The following is a 19,504-nucleotide window of genomic DNA, read 5'->3' as shown; positions in this document are numbered from 1 at the left end:
ATCAAACATGAGCCTGCATGTTAATGAAAGATTTCCTGCTGATATTAAATCATTTCCAAACTAATGAGCAAAGGAGTTCACATGTTTTTTTTGTTTTTTTTTTTGTCAAACTGGCACATTTTAAGCTGAGTGTAAAAGCTGCTGAACCAAAACACTTTTTATGTCAATCCTCACCACTACCATGATTACACTGTGGACATATTGACTAGACTGCAAAATGCAGCACTTCCACAATACTGGGTTTACACAACAAAACTTCAAATGCAAATAAAACAATTGCTTCTTTTGGTTCTCCCAGAGGCCTGGTGTAGCTCTAACCTTGGAGGATATAAAAAAAATAATAATAATAATACAAGAAATGAGTCAAAATGTGCCTTTAACAAAAAGGACAGTCACATTTACTGATCTAATCTAATCAAATTTTTCATGTATCTTCAAAAACTAAAATTTACTCTAACCTGAACCTTTTACCAGTATTTTCCACATGTAAGTACTATTTGTGAGTGGTAATGGATACAACACCACTCTAGCAGTCAGTTTTTCTCTTAAATTGCCAATAAAAGGTCCAGTTATGTGTGGACCAAACCCAAGCAGGCAGTCAGAGGCCGGGCACATCCACAGAAAAGGGATGGCTTTTGGCCGAAGACAAAATGAGCATTACCACTACCAGTATAGTATTCTTTGGAGGAAATTGTTTTTCACTGCTTGACTGCTCATGTGCAGTTTAAATCAAAGGCTTTTCGTGGGGCACTGCTCTCTGACTGTAGCTGCCTCAAAGGGTTTCCCACTGGGCAATTTATGCAAACACAACTTCCTGCTCACATTAAAGTGTCATCGAGGACTAAAGATCACACAGAAAGTCGCTGACAAGTTAGTTGACTTATCTGTATTTAATTGTTATACATAAAAATCTTTATCTTGCATAGTGACTTTTTACATCAAAAGACACCCCAGCAAAACTATGGATATTTTCTAATGTGACAGTAATTTGCCTTTTAAATCTTGTATATACTGGGTACATTATCATACATTTAATTACATTCCTGATACATCCTACTACTACTATATTAAACATATAAGCATATACATAAGCATTTTACTTCTAAGGAATAGAGACTGAGTAAGAAAAGTAAGAATTGTGAATATATTGTGAATGTAGGGCCCTTTCTAGGCATTAACATTAACCAAATCTGGACCATTGACAGAACAGTGCCTTACTTGTTACTTATAAGTTAAAGCGTTTAGTGCAGTGTCATTGAATGAGTGCACATTTTCTTCAGTGGTATTCCTATCTGCATAATTCCACTAAGCAATGATGGTTTGAGTGACATGAGAGCAGCTCCCCGGGGAGATCTACACTCAAACAGAGATGTCACAAGAGCACTGGGCTTACATCACAGGATCTATGTAGAACAAGACCCAAGGCTGAGGAGCACTTGGCAAGTACAAGGTCTGAGGGTCCACTTATTAGATTAGCACTGCGATGGTTGCCAGGTAACAGCTCCACCTCTTTCCATATCCTGCTTTGGAGATCGGGGTCATGCTGTCACACATTATATAGTATTTTCAGTTAACCTAAATAGAGACTTAATATTTAATTTGTATGCAGACACTACAGTGAGTGAGCGGGTATTTACTGTTGAAATAATTTAGCATTATCCATGGAAATTTTGCACACACTGCTAGCAAAGTTTTTTGCAAGAGCTATTGGAGAATGATTTATATTTTCAGGGCCCCTCTGGCTTTGTGGGGGGTCTATGCAAGGTGCTTCTTGGGGGGTTCTTAGCATGCCAAATCTGTTTTATTGCTTTGATTTCACAAGCATACAATACTATTTAATGTAACTTTAACTTATTTAGTTATTTGTCACCAGAATAAAATAAAGCATTAGCATTAGCATTATCCTATTATAAATCTGCAATCTACTGCAGTAATAGAGCTTACATAAATTTAGCCTGGAAGACCTAACTTTGCTCTAGTCTACCTCAGCATTTTCAGAGCTTACCTGCTCCTCAGCCTTCTTCACCTCATTACTCCTCCCTGGCGCTCGCTGCACTTCTTCCTCATCCAATCAGCGCCCAGTCTGCCCAATTTAAACCTCCATTGGAGATGCATTCACTTCTGATTGTGCCTCACCCCAGCTCCTTCTCAGCAGCGATGAGAGGCCAAGGTTGGCCTCTCATCCTCCCCTTCACTCTCATTGTCTTCACCTCTACCACCCCAGTGTCAAGGCCCCAGGGGGAAGACATGTCTTAAATGTCAACTAATGGGCAACGCCCTTCATCACAATGTCTTCTGCCAGTCTGAGTGCCAAAGCTAACTCATTCAATAACACTACTAATACTTTCTCTTTTTGCCTGTTTAAGTCTCTTCATTTTGAAATGGTGTAAGGTGCAATTGTGATCCGTGTCAATGCCAAGCAAGATGCTTGTAATGAATATTGATATCTTATCTCGAAACTAGTCTCGAAGGACTTCACTTTTGTAATGCAGAATCTGCAACCCTGCATCTTGCTACAACAGGAGTAAAAGAAAAGGATGGTGTAGTGGAAGCCTGCTGTGAAAAAACTCAGAAAAAATACAAACACAGCATTTTCTTTCACTGTTCAGAGCCTCATTTGCATCCTCGAGCAGTACAGGCCTAAACATACATGCAATGTTATTCCGTTTTAGACCAAATAAACACAAATATACTTATGATTTATTAATAAAACCAACATACTGCAGTGTTGCTTTCTTATATTGAAGATGCCCTATGCATAATAAGGACATATGCTGTTGCTGCATTGTTGTACAATCTATTATAAAAGTAAATATTTTCTTTAGGTATGACTGCAGGGCACATACATTATATGCAAAATCTGAATACTGCAATAAACTATGACTGACATTTGTGTTTGGTTTTGAAAGACAACTCATTAAGTACTGAATAAACTATAAGCAAACATGTATTGTTCAGGGTATTTTTGGCATGATGGGGTACCATGACATTGTTGAACTGCTCTCTTCACACATAATATCTAGTGCATTTCTTATAAACCTTCCCTACAACAGAACTATAACACCCACCTATTATATCATTATGAGACATGGTGACCTTAGACACACACGAGAACAGATTTCCCTGAGGTTGTAAAAGCACAATTATCACCCTCTCCAGGATGACCGGCAGGTTAAAGGCCAAATGTTTCATCCAATTATCTGTGTGTGCTTCCTGTGTATTGTGTGTCTATTATGTGTGTGCAGTGGTGTCTGTGTTTACGTTCAAAAATGGCACATTACGATCTGGCCCACAACAGCGCAGCTATACCCCTGTGTGTACTCATGTGTGCTTTGAGCAAAATCAGTGTGCTGGTAATGGTGTTTTTTATAGCTCAGATAGTGTTTAGTCAATACTCATCCAAATAATAATGACTCCATCACCATTAAAGCTGTGTTTAAAATGGGCAAAATCTGAGTGTGACGAAATTTAAAAAGAAAAGTTAATCCAATGTGTGTATACTGTATCAAAAAAACTTGGAGTGGCATCACACAGTTTCAGAATACTTTTGAATGAACAAGTTTATTATTTGGCATCTTTAAATCTCTTTTGGTTTAACATTAGGCTAACTGAAAATTCTAATGTGTGACGACATCTAGTCCTAGGATCTATAAGTGATCCATAACCCAATACCCCATAAGAATTTATACACCAACCTTCCTAGACTACCATACAGTCTTTTGTAATGTGTAACAGCTATTTACAATAACCATTGTTCTGCAGAGAAATGAGACTGAATTTTAAGTTAAGATTGACTGAACTGATTATCTTGACCTTTACACTGGAGCACTATATTCTGCATTTTTATCCATACTAAAACAGTTGATGCTTTGCGATCCATAGTATATGTTTGTCTTTTATGTTCATAGTCTGTGTATACATTTATGCACATTTAGAGCCAGCTGCCTTTGCCCTTCACAGAACAGAGAAGCTAAGCATTTCATTAGCATACGGACTTGTAATCGAGTAATTTGCATAATGGTGAACTGTGGGAATATGGATTGTCTCATCTTTGAAATAAAGGGCAAATTAATCTGAAAGTGAATCTAAAATGTGGTTACCGTAGGTGGAATTCAGAGAGATAAAACTTTACATTGACACTGTATCATTGTTTACTTGTGGCAGACTTTCTACACCCACTCTTTTAACACTGCATCTCTAATAGTTATACAGACAATACTTGATGTAGTATAAACAGTTGTGACAATGTATAATACTGTATATAGCTATTGTCAAAGGAACTCAAGGGTCCAAACCAGGCCTGTGCCCTACATTACATCATGTAATAAAATACAGCACATTTTATAGTTTTAATTTCAACTTACAATTTTAAATATATTTTCTATGTTGCTACATTTTGTCTATGTGGCAGCTCTATCTGTCTATCTATATAAATGTGTTTTGACTTCAAGAAATCAAGTCCCAGTCTACAGTGCAATCTTATTGCACCGTATTATCCTTACCCCAACTCTTTGTATATGCACACTTACATTTTACTTTGAAAAAAATCCTCTATTATTTTGATCTTCATATTTTATAGCTTTTTATTATTTGCTTGTTACTGGCGGTTACTGTTGTTTTTATTACTATTGTGTACAAGCATTTTCCCCTAATACACTTTGCCTAATCTAAGAATATGAAAATTGAAAAACAAAAAACATGAAAAGCATGCCCTCAAAATGAGTGTATATATGTGAAATGCTATTTTGGTGACAAAGAAATAAAAGAAACATGTCTCAAGTAATTAAAATATTTGGAGAACCACTGTGGTATTCTACAGTTGTATAGCGCAGGGTTTTTAAGCAACCTATACTGTGCTTGCCCTTTCTTTGCTAATAAACAAAGCAAACACAGCATTATTCATAATTTCACTGATACAAATATATGATACAAACTCCTCCTCATGCGTAATTCATAAAAGCAGTTAATAATTCAGATATTTATACACGTTTATTTATTAAACAACACAAGGCAAATACAACAAACAGAGCTATGTTTGCACTGAATGTTACCCTGGGAGAAGCCTCATTCATGTCAGCATAACCCACAACTAAGTACTTCGTTAGTACTTCATTAAAGCAACTTCATCGTTGATATTTTTGTCTAGATCCCCGGGGCAACCATAAATGAACTACAGAAAAAACAGAAAAGAGAGAGAAAAAAAACAAAACAAGGAGCAACGAATGAACAAAGTATAGGGATACAGTTATACAAGAAAAAAAAAAGTCAACGCCTATAAATCATACGGTGGCACTGTGTGTTGGTATATCACAAAAGGACCTTCTAATCTAACCACAAAGGATCACTTGCTGTCCTCATCCCAAAACCCCATAAATGTAGAGAGAATGATTTTTTTTTTTTTTTTAAAGGGAATGAGTAGTCTATATGCAAGAAGGTGAATGGCTGAATAAAAAGGAGACCATTCTTTTGGACAAAAAATAAAAATGTAAATAATACCTGTTCTCTTTATCGCTCCAAATGTTGTTAAAATGAAGATTACTTCCAACATGTAAATAGATATTGCTGCTAACACAAAATAAAACAGCTTAAGCTAAGTCCTTTCTTTGACACTGTAAGAAAATAAAAATACAATGAGACAGGGGGCATGTGTCAGCACTTTGTGTCCCACAAGAAACCATTGGGACTGAACAATAGACCAGAAGGTCAGGGAAGACTTACTGTCCCCCTGCATCTTATGTCACCTTATCTCACACAGACTTCTCTAATAGCTCTCTAATTGCATATGTTTAAAAGTTACTGTTCTGGCTGACTAGAATTGTATATATTGCCCATTATCATTTTAACCCTTCCTAGAACCTGAAAATACTATGATGGAATGTCACCAAGAATTGAAATGTGATGTTTTTTTTCATGTTCAGCTAGTATCTTAATAAGTAATGAAATAAACTAGACAGTTACAAAAAGGTGTGTTTTTTTTTATGAATGGTTGCGAAAGGAAAAGTCCTGCAACTTAAAGTCCAGAGTGAAATGGATAATGCCCACCCTTGCTGAGATACAGGTAGGAGATCCAGTCTCCTCCAGTATATTCTCAAATGAATTTCAAACAATTAATAAATACAACTAGTGTTGCCACAAATCACAATGCTAAAGTTTCAAACAAAATTTTAATAAGGAATAGACTCGATAATCAATTCCAATTTCGGATACTGATTTCTTTTATATTACCATGTGGTTTTATATCTGTGTAATCCCTTAGTCGGCCAGGTAGGTTCCATAGTGGTCCATGGGCGTGTACTAGTCTGTTGTTGTTGTCTTATACTTGAACCTTTGACACAGGCCGGGATCATCCTAGCGCTATTCAGAAAAGTTTAATTTCTGTCCTGTGAATGTGACTTATTTAATACTGAGTGAGTATCTACTTTCAATATAGTTTCAGTATAGATTTATCTGATTTTCTATACTTCTAACAACCCTAAATACTATATAGTTTTGAAATTTACAAATCCAAAATATTACAGCATTCAATGTAGAGTGGACACAAGATGATAAACATGAGTATAAAGCATGGAGGGGTGAGAAAGCAGAAAAATGCACACACATATGTTTGGTATGAAGTCAACAACAGCAGGTGGGTGACTGGAGGCAAGCGTTTTCCTGCAGCTCCTAACAGCATGACGGGATGCATGGACACGCACAAAGAGCCCACAACAAGGGCACTATCACATGCTGATTTCACTGATATACTATGTGCCTTCACACACTTCACTAAACAACCACATCAAAATGGTATTACGATAATTGAATAGCCATTTTGAATTATTAGCATCAGAATTATACCTATTACAGTCTGGTTGAGGTAAGTGATGTATTTTCATTCAAACCTCATTCAAAAGAAATATTCCACATTTTTAATACATAGTCTACAGAGAGTTAACTATATGACTTCTTGAAAACATCATGTTAATTGTATAGGTCTGTAGTAAGTTTTACAAAGCAACAGATATGACCATGTACAGTGAGAAGGTACAGAGCCAACGCAGCACATGAGTAACTGGTGATTGTATGGCATGTCCACTGTGCTGGAAAAGCATTTTTTCTGCTCAGTGGAGCTCACACACACCAGCTGTACATGGCACTGAGGTTATCAGCCTCAGCTAAAACCATCGCCACCAGGAATATTGGCAACTCTGAAGGACTGGGTAATTAGTAATTGGTTACAACTGCAGCTTTAGGCAGAAATGTAACAGTTGGTGCTGGGTAAGGAATAAAAAAAAATCAGGGAATGAAAACAGACAGATTTTGAGAAATCGTGATAAAACATAAAATACATCAGAGTTGTTTGGCAGCCATTCTGGAGTGTGTGCGTCCATGTGACTTATTGATTTGTGGATCCCCTTAAGGAATCAGGAGTGAATGGTGACCTCTACAAAGAAAGTGACTGGGGACAAAAATATGTCAAAATGGGGAAGCAAAATAAACAAAAATATTACCTGAAGAGGTTAAAGTACTATATTTAAGAGAAAACGGAAACAAATTCTTGTGATATTTTAGATATGCGCACATAGAGAGAGTATTCTGTACAGCACCAAGATTTTATTTATTAATAAGAATGTCAGATAGACTTAGGAGATATTTGCAAATTTTGTTACTTGAAGGAAGTACTGTTGTAACACTGGTTGCACCTCAGAGAAAACTGAGAAGTAAGAGCATGTGAGAAAATGGCAGCTTTCTAATTTACATTTCATGCATTTTCAGCAATAGTGCAATTACTATGAAGCATGCTGAATGGGCCTTAAGAATAATACGAGAAGAGGTTAATCAAAATGGAGAGGATTTTTGTCGATGAGGGTTGAAATGAAAGGGTAACAATATCAAATGTGATTCAAAAGTGTTAAAGGATGTGTCAGATGTGCTTTATCTGTAAATGATTAAAATAGCAAGGGGGAATGCTCTCCCATCTCCCTACTAAACTTTAGTCCTTCATCTCGTCATCTTCTCATCTTCCTCATTCGAACCCTGATTCCCAACCCCCACCACCCAGCTCTATCAGCTCATTGCCCATTCCTTTAGAGCAGTACATGTCTAGTATTCGATGGTAGCACTAGCGTATGATGAAAGCATGTGCGAGGGAGGGGGCAGGGGTGGAGGGAGCCAAAAGGGTGTGGTTATCTGGGATTGTGAGCTGGAATAACAGATCAAAAACTTGTAATCTGTGAAATGTCAGCCACAGAAGAGACCACCCACAGAGAGACAAGGAGTTTGATAGAGGATGTGGAATACCAAATTAGCTTTTCACTGGTTTAAAAAGTGAGGAAAAGTGTAATCAACCTATGACAGTGAAGAAACGGGTGTTAAAGAACAAATAAACTACAATTTATTGGTCTACTCGGAAAAATATGCAAAAACGCAGTTGCTTATATAAGCACAAAAGAATATTTGTTCAAAACTGAAATAAATAAATAAATAAATAAATTGATAACGGTCGCAGGATGCAAATGCTATGTAATTTTTTTAGTAGAGGATTATGGTGCATTTATTTTTTCACCGTAATCCAATTATTGTTAATATGAATGTCAACCTCATCATATATTGTATCATAATATGAACTGAATGGAGCTGAAGGATAAAAAGGCAAATTCAGCAGATAATAGCAAATAAGTATGGTTCTATAGAGAAGATTAACATGAGCTCTAAACTGTGGACCAGTTTCTCAAAGTAGAACAATATTAGCAAAACCACAGCTTTTCTAAGAATCTTTTGATTGATGCATTGCAAACAAGTCTGAGGTCACTGTTTTTCTGCCAATCTGCTCCTGTTGAAAGTAGGACAATATAACAAGGTAACACATTTGTTTTTGATTGGCAAGAAGTACAGTGTCCTCTTTGTCTGATACCTCCTACACCATCCTTGATTCCTCTGCTTTCTCATCTTTGACTCTTTTTTTCCAAATGTCCTCTCTTGCCTCCTCCCCCTTTGCCTTCTCATTCCTTGTCTTCTCTCTCCTTCTGTCCTTATCCCTTTGTCTTCTCTCTCCTCATTTCCTCTCTCCTAGCTTCCTCTCTCCTTGCCTCCCCTCTCCTTGCCTCGCCATTGATGGTCTCTTCTCTCCTTGAGTCCTTATCCCTTGCTTCCTATCTCCTTGTCTCCCTTTTCCTTACCTCCTCTATCTTCACCTCTTCTCTCCTCATCTCCTCTTTCCTTCTGTCCTCTGCTTTCTCCTGTCTGTCTCTTCTCTCCTAGTGTTCCTCTCCTTGTCTTGTCATTCCTTGCCTTCTCTCTCCTTCTGTCCTTATCCCTTTGTCTCCTCTCTTCAACTCCCCTCTCCTTGTTTCCTCTCTCCTAGCTTCCGCTCTCCTCGTCTCCTCTTTCTTTGCCTATTCTCTCCCTTGCCTCCTCTCTCCTTGTGTCTTCTCTCCTTGCCTTCCCTCTCCTTGTCTCCTCTTCTTGTGTCCTCATCCCTTTCCTCTTCTCTCCTTGTTTGCAGAAATAGTCTGCTCCCTCACCTGTGAAACTAGGGGCCGTCCTTGACACTGGCAGCATGTGTGCTCACTCAAACCTGTCCGCTATAATGAGTGTGATAATCATTACTATTCACATTTGTCTTATGGGCTAAAATTAGATCATGTATAGCCAGAAGACTGCAAATAAAACTGGAGCACAAACACACACAGTGACTGGAGGGCGCCCATCTTGTGTTCTTGTGGAGTGAAGACAGGACACTTGAAGGAACTTGGCATGGAAGTGTGGCTCTACTGCCCACACTGATGCGGCACTGTGTTACTGTTGGACACTACATGGCTTTGGCTGGCATCAGGAGCTGACTGCTGTGTGCTATTAAAACTGCACAGTCTATACAGGAAAAACTACTGTGAAAGTGGACAGCTGTTACTGGGAAAGGACATGAGCAAATATTTTTTGGTTGACTGTTTCTCAGTCAAGTGCACTTTAGCTGTCTGCATGTGGCTCATGATTAGTAAAACAAGGATATAAAGTGATATTTTGGCACTTTTTAGATTCAGCTACAACTGCTGTTTGTGTACTTCCTTGTGCCCCTTCTCATAAACACTCAGAAGTAACTCTTGTTTTTTGTTTTGAAAATCCAAGGGTGGGGTATGCTTATAGGTGGTCGGAAGGTATTTCATAGGTCTGCTTTCTTTCCTTCAGCTTTCTCCAGCTAGCACACTTACTCCAGTCTCAAAGGATAGTTTTTGGGTGTTCATCATGGATGTCTTCTCCATTCTTAGTTTAACATATTTAAATACAATCTTTAGCACACTTCTGAATTTACTTTCCTTAATGTAGAACATTGTAGAGACAACAAACCAAAGGCGACAAATTTCTGATGAACCACATCTTGCATTGTATGTTTTTTTTTGTTTTTTTTTTATCTTCATTTGTAGGCATAGCACACAATTACACTCATTTAAAATCAATGAACAACCATGCCATATTAAATTGACTATGCATAATACATGTTCAAACCAAAAGAGGCCATATAGTTCTTCATTAAACGGGTGAAATAGTCTTGCTCTCTCCTTTGCAGATGCAGGGAAACACTTGGACACTTGGGGGTTAGCTGTAGGAGTCAATTAAAGCAGCTCCCAGTTGTAATTAGGTGATGTTAGATGTACTGTTCCACTGGGAGGGCTGTGTTTGTGTTTTGTCCTCCTCCTGTCATCTGCCCCTCCCACTCTCTCCATCACTATTCATCTGCACTTAGGCGTGAGTCCAATCATTCATTAGGAACTGAATGACTGATCCAAGACTGGCACAGATAAAGGCGGTCAGTTTAAATATAGGGTAACTCAATGAAATATATTATATATCAGATGAAGTTTTTGTTTTATTTGCAACAAGTAATTCTGTAAATGTAAGGTTATACGGCAATAATAATAAACATATATAAATGAATGTAAGGTCTGTCCCTACATGTGAGGCAGGTTATGTTATTCAACTATCAGTTAGTATATTTAAAGCATTTATTATAGCCAAGTTAATTGTTAATATCCAATAGCATCCGTGCAAAAAATGCCAAATAGTCTCTACTACAGAAATAATGGCTTCGGAGAACGTAGATAGTGTGTTTGCGTACATCCTCTGAATATTTATGTTTATTGTAGGCACTTGCTGTTTAACAAGAGGAAGCTAAGCTTGAATGCCCACTAAACCCAGGAGCATAAACCACCAGAACACTAACAATGGAACAACAGATTAAGTCCATAAAACACTGACGACTGCTGTGGATGCTAAAAATAATACTTAGTAATAAGGAGGAAAACACTGCCTTACTGTGGGCTCTGTATGCAAATTTACTCTTTAAAACTTGGCAAGAAATTCATGGACACACTGAGCGGCAGTAAGGCTGCCTCTGTCCACAAGTGAAGGTTTAGTATTTATGATGTTCGACAGAGAGGAGGAGACAGAAAGCAGTGAACTCAGAGAAAACTTGTTAATATTCAGTTAAATCAGACTGAGGTGTCCACAGGCAGAATATTTCCAACGTTTGCCTAAAGTGCTAATGGCCATCGAAAAAGACAGGAGTACAGCAGGTGGGTGGATGAGAGCCCACTCAAACCTGAATACAGTGGAGAGAAACTATGTGACAGCTAGTCATTGCTAAATATAAATGCTTTCACAACTTCACACACCAATTATTAATGCAGAAAAGTTGAGTGATTTATCCATTTAACACAATGATGATTTGCTTTGTTTAATAATAAAAGTAAAACTGACCTGGGTCCATTACATTCTATCCAGTCAATCCATACCAAAACTGTTAATGTTGTTATTATGAATTATTATACATGTCTAATTACCATAAATGTAAATGAAAAGAAAATCAAAGTCAAGTTGTCTAAGATGCAGGCTCCTCAATACATTTGTGGCTTAAAAAGATGCTGCAATTAAGGAGAGAAAAAAAGGTAATTGATGAGACCCTGAATAAAAAGGTTGTTGTTATTCAAATCCTGTTGACATGAAAGTGGCTGGGGATATAACCGCTCTTTCCGATCTTATCTTTATCAAGGATGAAATCAATTAAAAGGGTCTCCATCTCTTGATTACACAAAGAGAAAATCATAAAATGTTTTATGTCTCATATTTATGTTTATACATAAACACCAATGCCATTATTGTCACATGAGACGCTCTACGAACTATATGATATCCAAACAGAAAAATAAATCAACAACAAGAAGTACTCCAATAATTCACCTGATAGCAATGTCTCCACGAAGATGTTAATGGTTTACTTGTAAGGTCCCACAGTATGCCATTAACCTTATCCATTTTGAGTTTAATGCCTTATTGTGGAACATTACAGGCAAAGCAATAGTATCCCCAACTGATCCTTCACCAAGAAAGTTACAAAGTGCACCTTTAAAAATGTTGTGATTAAGAGTTGTGTTCCTCAGAGCATGTTTTCAACAGGAAGACTGTTTTCTATTTGTCTTTGCTGCAGACTCCATATTATAGCATAAGCAGGAGACACCTCCTGGGACAGAATGATGCAGATAACACCACTTTCAAGATGTTTAGTCTCAAGAATGGAAAAACACACATACACTTTGGTCTGGATATCGCCAGCTCTGTCTGTGATCTTATGAGACCAAAGAACAGTAATTACAGTAAATGTTTGGGACAACACAAGGAGAAAATCAACAAAGAAGAATAATTCAGATGACAGAGATAGCATCTGTGTTGAAGAAAGAGGTTGTTCATTAAGTCAACCACACCCCAAAACTTGCCATCAACATACACCAACACACCAAACTTAAGCAATCAATGCAGATTATATAACTTTTGATACAACAACTTGTGGGAAAGAAAATAAATAAACTGTGTGTGCTTTTTTGAAATCTTGGTCAACATTTTACCCAGTTTGCTTATCTGAGGTTACCATCTCCAAACCACTGTGTGTTTAATTGGCACCATGTCTTATCCTCTGCCTGACTTCCTTCTGTCTTTACTTATTTCACTTTAGGCCCTTTCCCATCCTCCTTTCTCGTAAGCCCACAGACATGCTGCCAATGCAAGTCAATTACACAAATGGTTTTATTCTCGCTTTCTATTATACAGGCATTTATGACAGACTTAAGCCATTACACTAAGCTGTGTATGAGTGTGTATGTGGAAGGCTAAGCTAATTAGGTATCGCCTGTGGCAGTGCCAGCAACAATGGTAGACCAGGGAGAAATATTAGAGAGATAAGGCTGAGCATATCAACATAAAAACATGCACAAAGATTATACTGAGCAAAACTAGACACTGCGAAAATGCAGACCAACTATGAACCCTAGCTCAGAGATCTGATATCTATGACTCCTCCAGCGCCTCCAGGGAATCCAGAGGGACTCACTCCTCCCAGTTAAGGTGACCTACCCATCTTTGTGGCCAGGATCTGAATCCATATAAACACATGTATATTTATGCGTCCTCTTAAAGGGCCCACATTACCCTATTTTCTGATCTAGGTTGTAATGTTGTTTCCTCATTACAAACACACCTGGAGTTGTGTTTTGTTTCATTCACACACTTTTAATTCACAAAACCTATATATTTAGGCTGAATTCTTCTCTCAAACAGAAAACATTTTCTTCCACCTTGTATAGTCATGTAGTAATACAAGAATACTGCGTTTTTGAGCTCCATGCACCATCACTAAAATCATTTGAATAATTTCAGCCCTGATGAATGTCTGAGGGACCGAAAAGTTGTATCAATAAAAGAAAGCCAGGAGTGAGACAGTGTGTGGGAGTTTTCCTGAAAACACATAATTTCAACCCTCAAAATACCAATCTCTACTGAACTGAATGGTAAAAGGCAGGTGTTAAGTTGAAAACTACTGCTTATATAGGACTTTTAAATAAAGTGAAAACTATTTAACAGTAAAATGACTTTTGCATTACTTATGAAATAGAATATTTACATTCTTATTTAGTCGCAAAACAGATGGGTAGAAAATGTGAAGAGAATAAATTACTCCTACACATAAGACACAACAAGGCAGTTAAATGCATGCTTTATTACAACTCGCAGTACCAAACAGGCTGCAAAACAGAACAACCAAAACTTTAGGCAACTATAAAACCACAATAAATCAAAAATTACTCTCATTTTTGGAGGTAAATCAGGGTAGAGCCAGTGTAGCATTTAGCAGGTACATACAAATCCAATATATGTGTGTGTGCATTGTAACCTCATGATGATAAATGACATCTACAGCTTACAAACAATATAGCACGTACAAGAGCATCCTTCCTCTATGGTCAAATGAGTGAGCTGGTATAAAAGTCTCATTCAACAATGTGTCTTCTTGACCACTGTGCTCTCATTTGTCGTGATATTTCACACAGCTTTCAACAGCAATGCAAAGTTATTATTAAGAGCAATTATATGAAAAGGTAATGAAAATGTCTGCGTTGTCACACCAAATTTTATATACATATGACTCCTTCTATGGCATGACCTTTCTAAGCCATTGTACATATAAAAGAGAAAAGGATAGCCAACAGTGTGCCTATGAGTTGTTTTTATATCTGTTACATTGAAGCATGAGTTTTTATATAAATCCTCAACCAAAACTCATTTAATTTCTTTTTGTAAAGGTGGTATTGCTTTAAGATAATATTAACCTTTATATGTGCTACTATGGGGAATTTAATTTAAGGGAGTAGTAAAGGAGGAAGGATTGTCACTTTTGATCAGCTAAATGTGTCGATGAGAGGGTATAGGATCGGCTTTAGCAGAGGCAGAGCTTGTTCTTATGATGTAACACATGGGTCAGGTTGAGTACACAGGAAAATAGGCCTTATGTTGCAAATGTGACAAGAAACAATGAAAAGCATAATGGACTCCAGGAATATACATCCACATGTCCCCACACACATATTCCATACAGGATCCAAAAAGGAAACATCTAATACCGCATTAGGAGAAACACAGCAAAAGACATGTAACACTCATTTTTTATAAAGGGAAGTTGCTCGAGGGAGGCAATAAAATGCACTGAAACCAGCTCTCATCTGTCACTGCTTATTGCACCACTGCAGTGTGACCAACACACACTTCTCATACACTTACTACTATAAGCTCCACGCTCCTCTGTCTTTCTTCCCCCCTCTTTCTACTCTCTCTACCTTTCATTTCCCCCCTTTCTCCCACATCCCTTGCTTACCCAGCTTCCCCCTCTTTCTCTTTCCCCTCCCTTTGCCCATCTCGCCTCTCACTGCCCCCCTTCTCCTCTCTCTCTCAACCTCTCTCCCTCTCTCTACTTTCTCTGTCTCCCCTCTCACTTTCTCTCCCTGAGTCTCTCACACTCTCATTCTCCTCTCTTCCCCCTATTCCCCTCTCCCCTCTCTCTATCCACTGTACCTCCACTGGCCCTCCTGGGGATATTAAGAACAGTAATGATGCTGTGTGCTTCTACTTCATGTGTGCAGAAGCTATTAGCATAAAGAACAATGTTTATAACTTCAGAGTACAAAAAAGAATACACTTTTAAGACCAAACACACATTATAATGAGCTATTTTGTTTAGCACACTGTAATAAAGTTCACATTTGTTATTTGTTATGTACCAGAGCCATTAAATAGAAAAAGAGCAAAAGGGCAAAGGGGGCAGAGGAGAGGTAAGCTGAGTGGAGTGGATAGAAAGAGAGAGAGAGTTTTACGTTATAGGAAGAATAATGAGCACATAGATGTAATGGGGGATTGTAGGACAGGAATAGAAAGGCCAGGGCAGTAGAGACGGGCTTACAGAACATGAGAGCAGACACAGCAAACAATATGTACATGAAAACATACAGAGAGCTGAGAGGAGGGATGCGGCTGACCAAGGCCATCTCACTTCTAAAGGTAAGTGAAGAGAACTGCCACAGTGCCTCCTATTGGCAGGAAATTAAACACCATGTTGGATACAGGGGCAGAAGTCTTGCAGAACATGAATGGCCAAGAGGAATTTCATATTTTATTTTGGAGGACAAGAATTTTAGATCCCCTCACCTGAAATTGGAAGATCATCAAAAAAGAAACTGAATATAACCTCAAATACCGACGGATTTATTTATTTTTTTATGGCTGATGCCGATATACTGTTGAGGTAGATAGTTTAGAATCCAGACAAACCGATGGCTGATAAGTTCTGCCAATATTTATAGGCTATGTATGAGTGATTTTTATAATTTTTCCCTACTTATGTAATTAAAATTTAATAAGACTCCAAAGCCCTCTTTTCACCACACACCCATAAGAGAGTAGCCTAGTCAAATTTTCAGCAGTTATCTCCTTGCTCTAAAGTGATCAAATAAAGCTCTACAATTATTTTTAGGCTGCAGGTCACCCAGAACAAATATCAGCCTGTGCCAACTGATATATCAACAGTAGGCAGTGAGAGCGGAGGTTGGAGAGGGTGTAGAGATCTTCAGTGAATTGTGGGAGCAGGGAAGCAATTCAATTAATCAAACGTTAGCAAAGATAGTAGATATGGTGGCAAATTAATTTACTTAAAGTAGCATTATAGAATCCAGTAGTTATCATCATAAATATGCTTTGAACTAAAAGAAATGCGGTATAATGGGACATAAACTGGACATGCTTCCATTCCTGACCTCTTAAATCTGTCTACCCTTCTTCATCTCACCGCCCCCCTCTCTTTAATCTACTCAGTGTTGTGGGCCTTTCATCCCTTTCAAAATGGAGGAGAATTCCCTCTGGTATCTCCAACTCCATTAATCAGCAGCTTTCCAGTTTTCTCAACGCTTCGACTAATTCTCGGAGCACACATCACTCACACAAATACACAAACAGCCTACAAGTCCGATCCGAGAGCGTTTCCAAATATATGTCATTTTGACCAGTTAAATCAAGCCCTGGTACATTTTCCCTTTGGTGCGTGCTTTCGTTTTTGCAGATGTAAACATGGCAATCACAAACAACTGCTGACTAAACCACTCCATTTGTTAAAAAGTGCTAAAAAAAAACAAAATAGAAGACCAATTAGTTTGTCATGGAAGAAACTAGCAACTTCAAATTACGCAGAAATCAGTAAGTCTTATGAAAACCACAGCCACAGCTACAGTCTTGGCAGCATGATTTGTGAAAAATATCACATTTCCAAGAATGATTTTTGTAATCGCGACAGCTGAAATTAGAATTTTGATTTGACAGTACAAAGGAGGATTTAAATTTTAAAAACCCATCTCTTGCATGTAGGGCTACGATTATAATCCTAATTGTGGCTCATAATTGAAATTACGATTATTTCAAACAAATTTGTGAATAAACTAAAGAATAGAGTGACTAGAAAAAAGAGATAAGTTATCTCTACGGGAACACAACCTGGGCCATGTAATGATTTTGTGGTTTCAATGTAACAAGAGCAGCTGGTGTGTTTTATGAGGATCAGACCTTGAGTTATTCTGGGAATAGACTCACAACGGGAACTCATCACAAATGCTGGGAAGATCCAAACACCAGATGAGAAAAATTATCAGATACAAACTAAACTTACAATGAAACTTTTTTGTTAAATGTCTTACCTTTCCCATGAGGCCCAGGGGGTCTTGACAAGAGGGGGGCAGAAATGATGAGGCTTGATCCAGTGTAGGGACTTCCTGTTGGAGATACAATTGTAACATGGATGCCAGCTGGGACAGACCTTCTTTCTTCTGTTCAGACATCGAGGTCAGATCTGTCAAAAAGGTTGATTTGTTTAACACACTTAAACATTCACACAGATGCAATTTATGCAGTAATTTAATACAAACTTACGTGATTTGTGTTCTTCGAAGGTGTAAAGTTCCTCACTATTGCCCTTAGAAGATGCACACTGTGGACACAAGATTCAAACTACGATTTTGCACTTTATTGCCATTTTTTTTAACTAGGCCTGAATAAGGATATTATATTATGTAATTTAATATTCTTGAAAATTAGCACAGTCTGAAATCTTACCATGGCAAAGATGATTCTTGCTGCTAGACGTACTGAGTCAGTGGGTATTCTGGGCAAGATACTCCTCAGACATTTGCACTCACTCTTATGGACAGACCAGGCTTGTTTCTGCAGCAAAAGACCATTCCAACAAATTGAAACTCAGAAAAAACTCACACACACACACACACACACACACACAAGAGGACACAAGTACATGTTATACCTGGCATGTGTTATTGCAGTAGTGAGCCATTTTACACTGGGAGCACCTCAACAAGGTCTCATGTCTGAAAGAGGGAGAAAAGGATTACTTCAATAGAGCAAAACGTGTCAGCAGAGATTTAGTGAGACAGGTGAGGAAATATATCTGAGACAAAATGCTAGCCTTTAAAAAAACCTCAAATGAAACCAGTCATTCTTACCTCACCCTTGGATGGTATAAACCTGTTGTTGATGTTTAAGGTAAGATATACTTTATTGTCCGTGGTCATTTCACCTCTGCATTTGATTTCTGGGTGAACTCCGCAATACAGCACTGGGCAAACAGAGCGCAGGAGAAGAGGCACTTACTCTAGCTGTAAACTTTGTAAGAAGACTAGAGTTTCAAAAGTATCTTCATGACATCAAGAATGAAATAGTGTGCTGGAGTCTTCTTAGAAAGTTTCCTCTGCATTTGACCCATTCTTCAATGCGGCAACTTGCAGTAGCACTGGGCAATAGCAGTGCAGCACCAAGCGTTGAGCTAGGCTTGGTCAGAACTATATAGCTGGTGGAATTGCTCTATTGTGTCAACTCTTCTTGTGTTATAAATGACGGCAAGACCTATATAGTACCAGTCATAGAATGTGTTGTTCAACAGAACAAGCCCTAGATGTGGAGTCTCTGGATATTAACTCATTACTAATGCGATATATGATCAATGGTGTGTATGGGGATCTTCAATCATTTTGAGGTGTGAAATATAATACAGGTTACTTTGATCAGTTGGGCAACAATCTATTTGCTCTTATACATGCCTCTTCTAGAGATCTCATCTATTTCCTGCTTGATCAGACTGTCATCTAAAAGGGAGTACATCAGACTCTTGTCTCACTGCCACAGTGCATCAAAGTCACTGAGCTCTATGGTCGTCCAATAGACTGCGAGTTCAATCTGCGTGTCTTCTTCTGGTGTTTTTGTCGCGCTGTGCATTTCCTGCTTCTGAAAGCATAGTGTTGCTTGTAGTGACACTGCTGTCCTCAGTTCTGCTGTCAGTCTGATAACTAGCCTGAGCCCAGTGACCGCTGGCTTCACTCAAGCCAATTACAGCCAGAGACTACCACTAAAGCAGCCAAGAAGGCAACTGACTAACATCCTAAGTGATACACAATCACATCAAGCAGTCCAGTGGAAAGTTTAAATGTAGAGATGCAACAATTAATGGATTATTCAGTGATGATTACTCAGGTCTCAACATGATCTTAAAAACTATTCATGAGGATTTCAGAAGCAAAAATAAGTGATATCAGCTTAATTTACTACCTACTTAATCTACTATCATAAATGTGGACGCGTGGAATAGTGAATGATG

The 19,504-nt window shown here is 38.1% G+C and overlaps 1 protein-coding gene across 1 annotated transcript in view; it reads right to left on the bottom strand.

Annotated features, from left to right (window-relative positions):
* Positions 1-19,125, bottom strand: part of smyd3 (SET and MYND domain containing 3) — a 36,320-nt gene extending 17,195 nt beyond the window's left edge. The window contains exons 1-5 of the mRNA XM_055154313.1: positions 19,028-19,125; positions 18,158-18,221; positions 17,953-18,060; positions 17,770-17,827; positions 17,538-17,689 (exon numbers count right to left, since the gene is read on the bottom strand). Coding sequence (XP_055010288.1) covers positions 17,538-17,689; positions 17,770-17,827; positions 17,953-18,060; positions 18,158-18,221; positions 19,028-19,125 — 480 coding nt within the window. The remainder of the gene's footprint in view (positions 1-17,537; positions 17,690-17,769; positions 17,828-17,952; positions 18,061-18,157; positions 18,222-19,027) is intronic.
* Positions 19,126-19,504: the final 379 nt, after the last annotated feature.

Source organism: Boleophthalmus pectinirostris, unplaced genomic scaffold, assembly GCF_026225935.1.
Source record: "Boleophthalmus pectinirostris isolate CB_2022bp ecotype Guang Dong unplaced genomic scaffold, ASM2622593v1 HiC_scaffold_19, whole genome shotgun sequence".
In the NCBI taxonomy this organism is placed as follows: Eukaryota; Metazoa; Chordata; class Actinopteri; order Gobiiformes; family Gobiidae; genus Boleophthalmus; species Boleophthalmus pectinirostris.
Note: the sequence above shows the minus strand (reverse complement) of the source record. Positions and strands in the feature narration are given on the sequence as shown.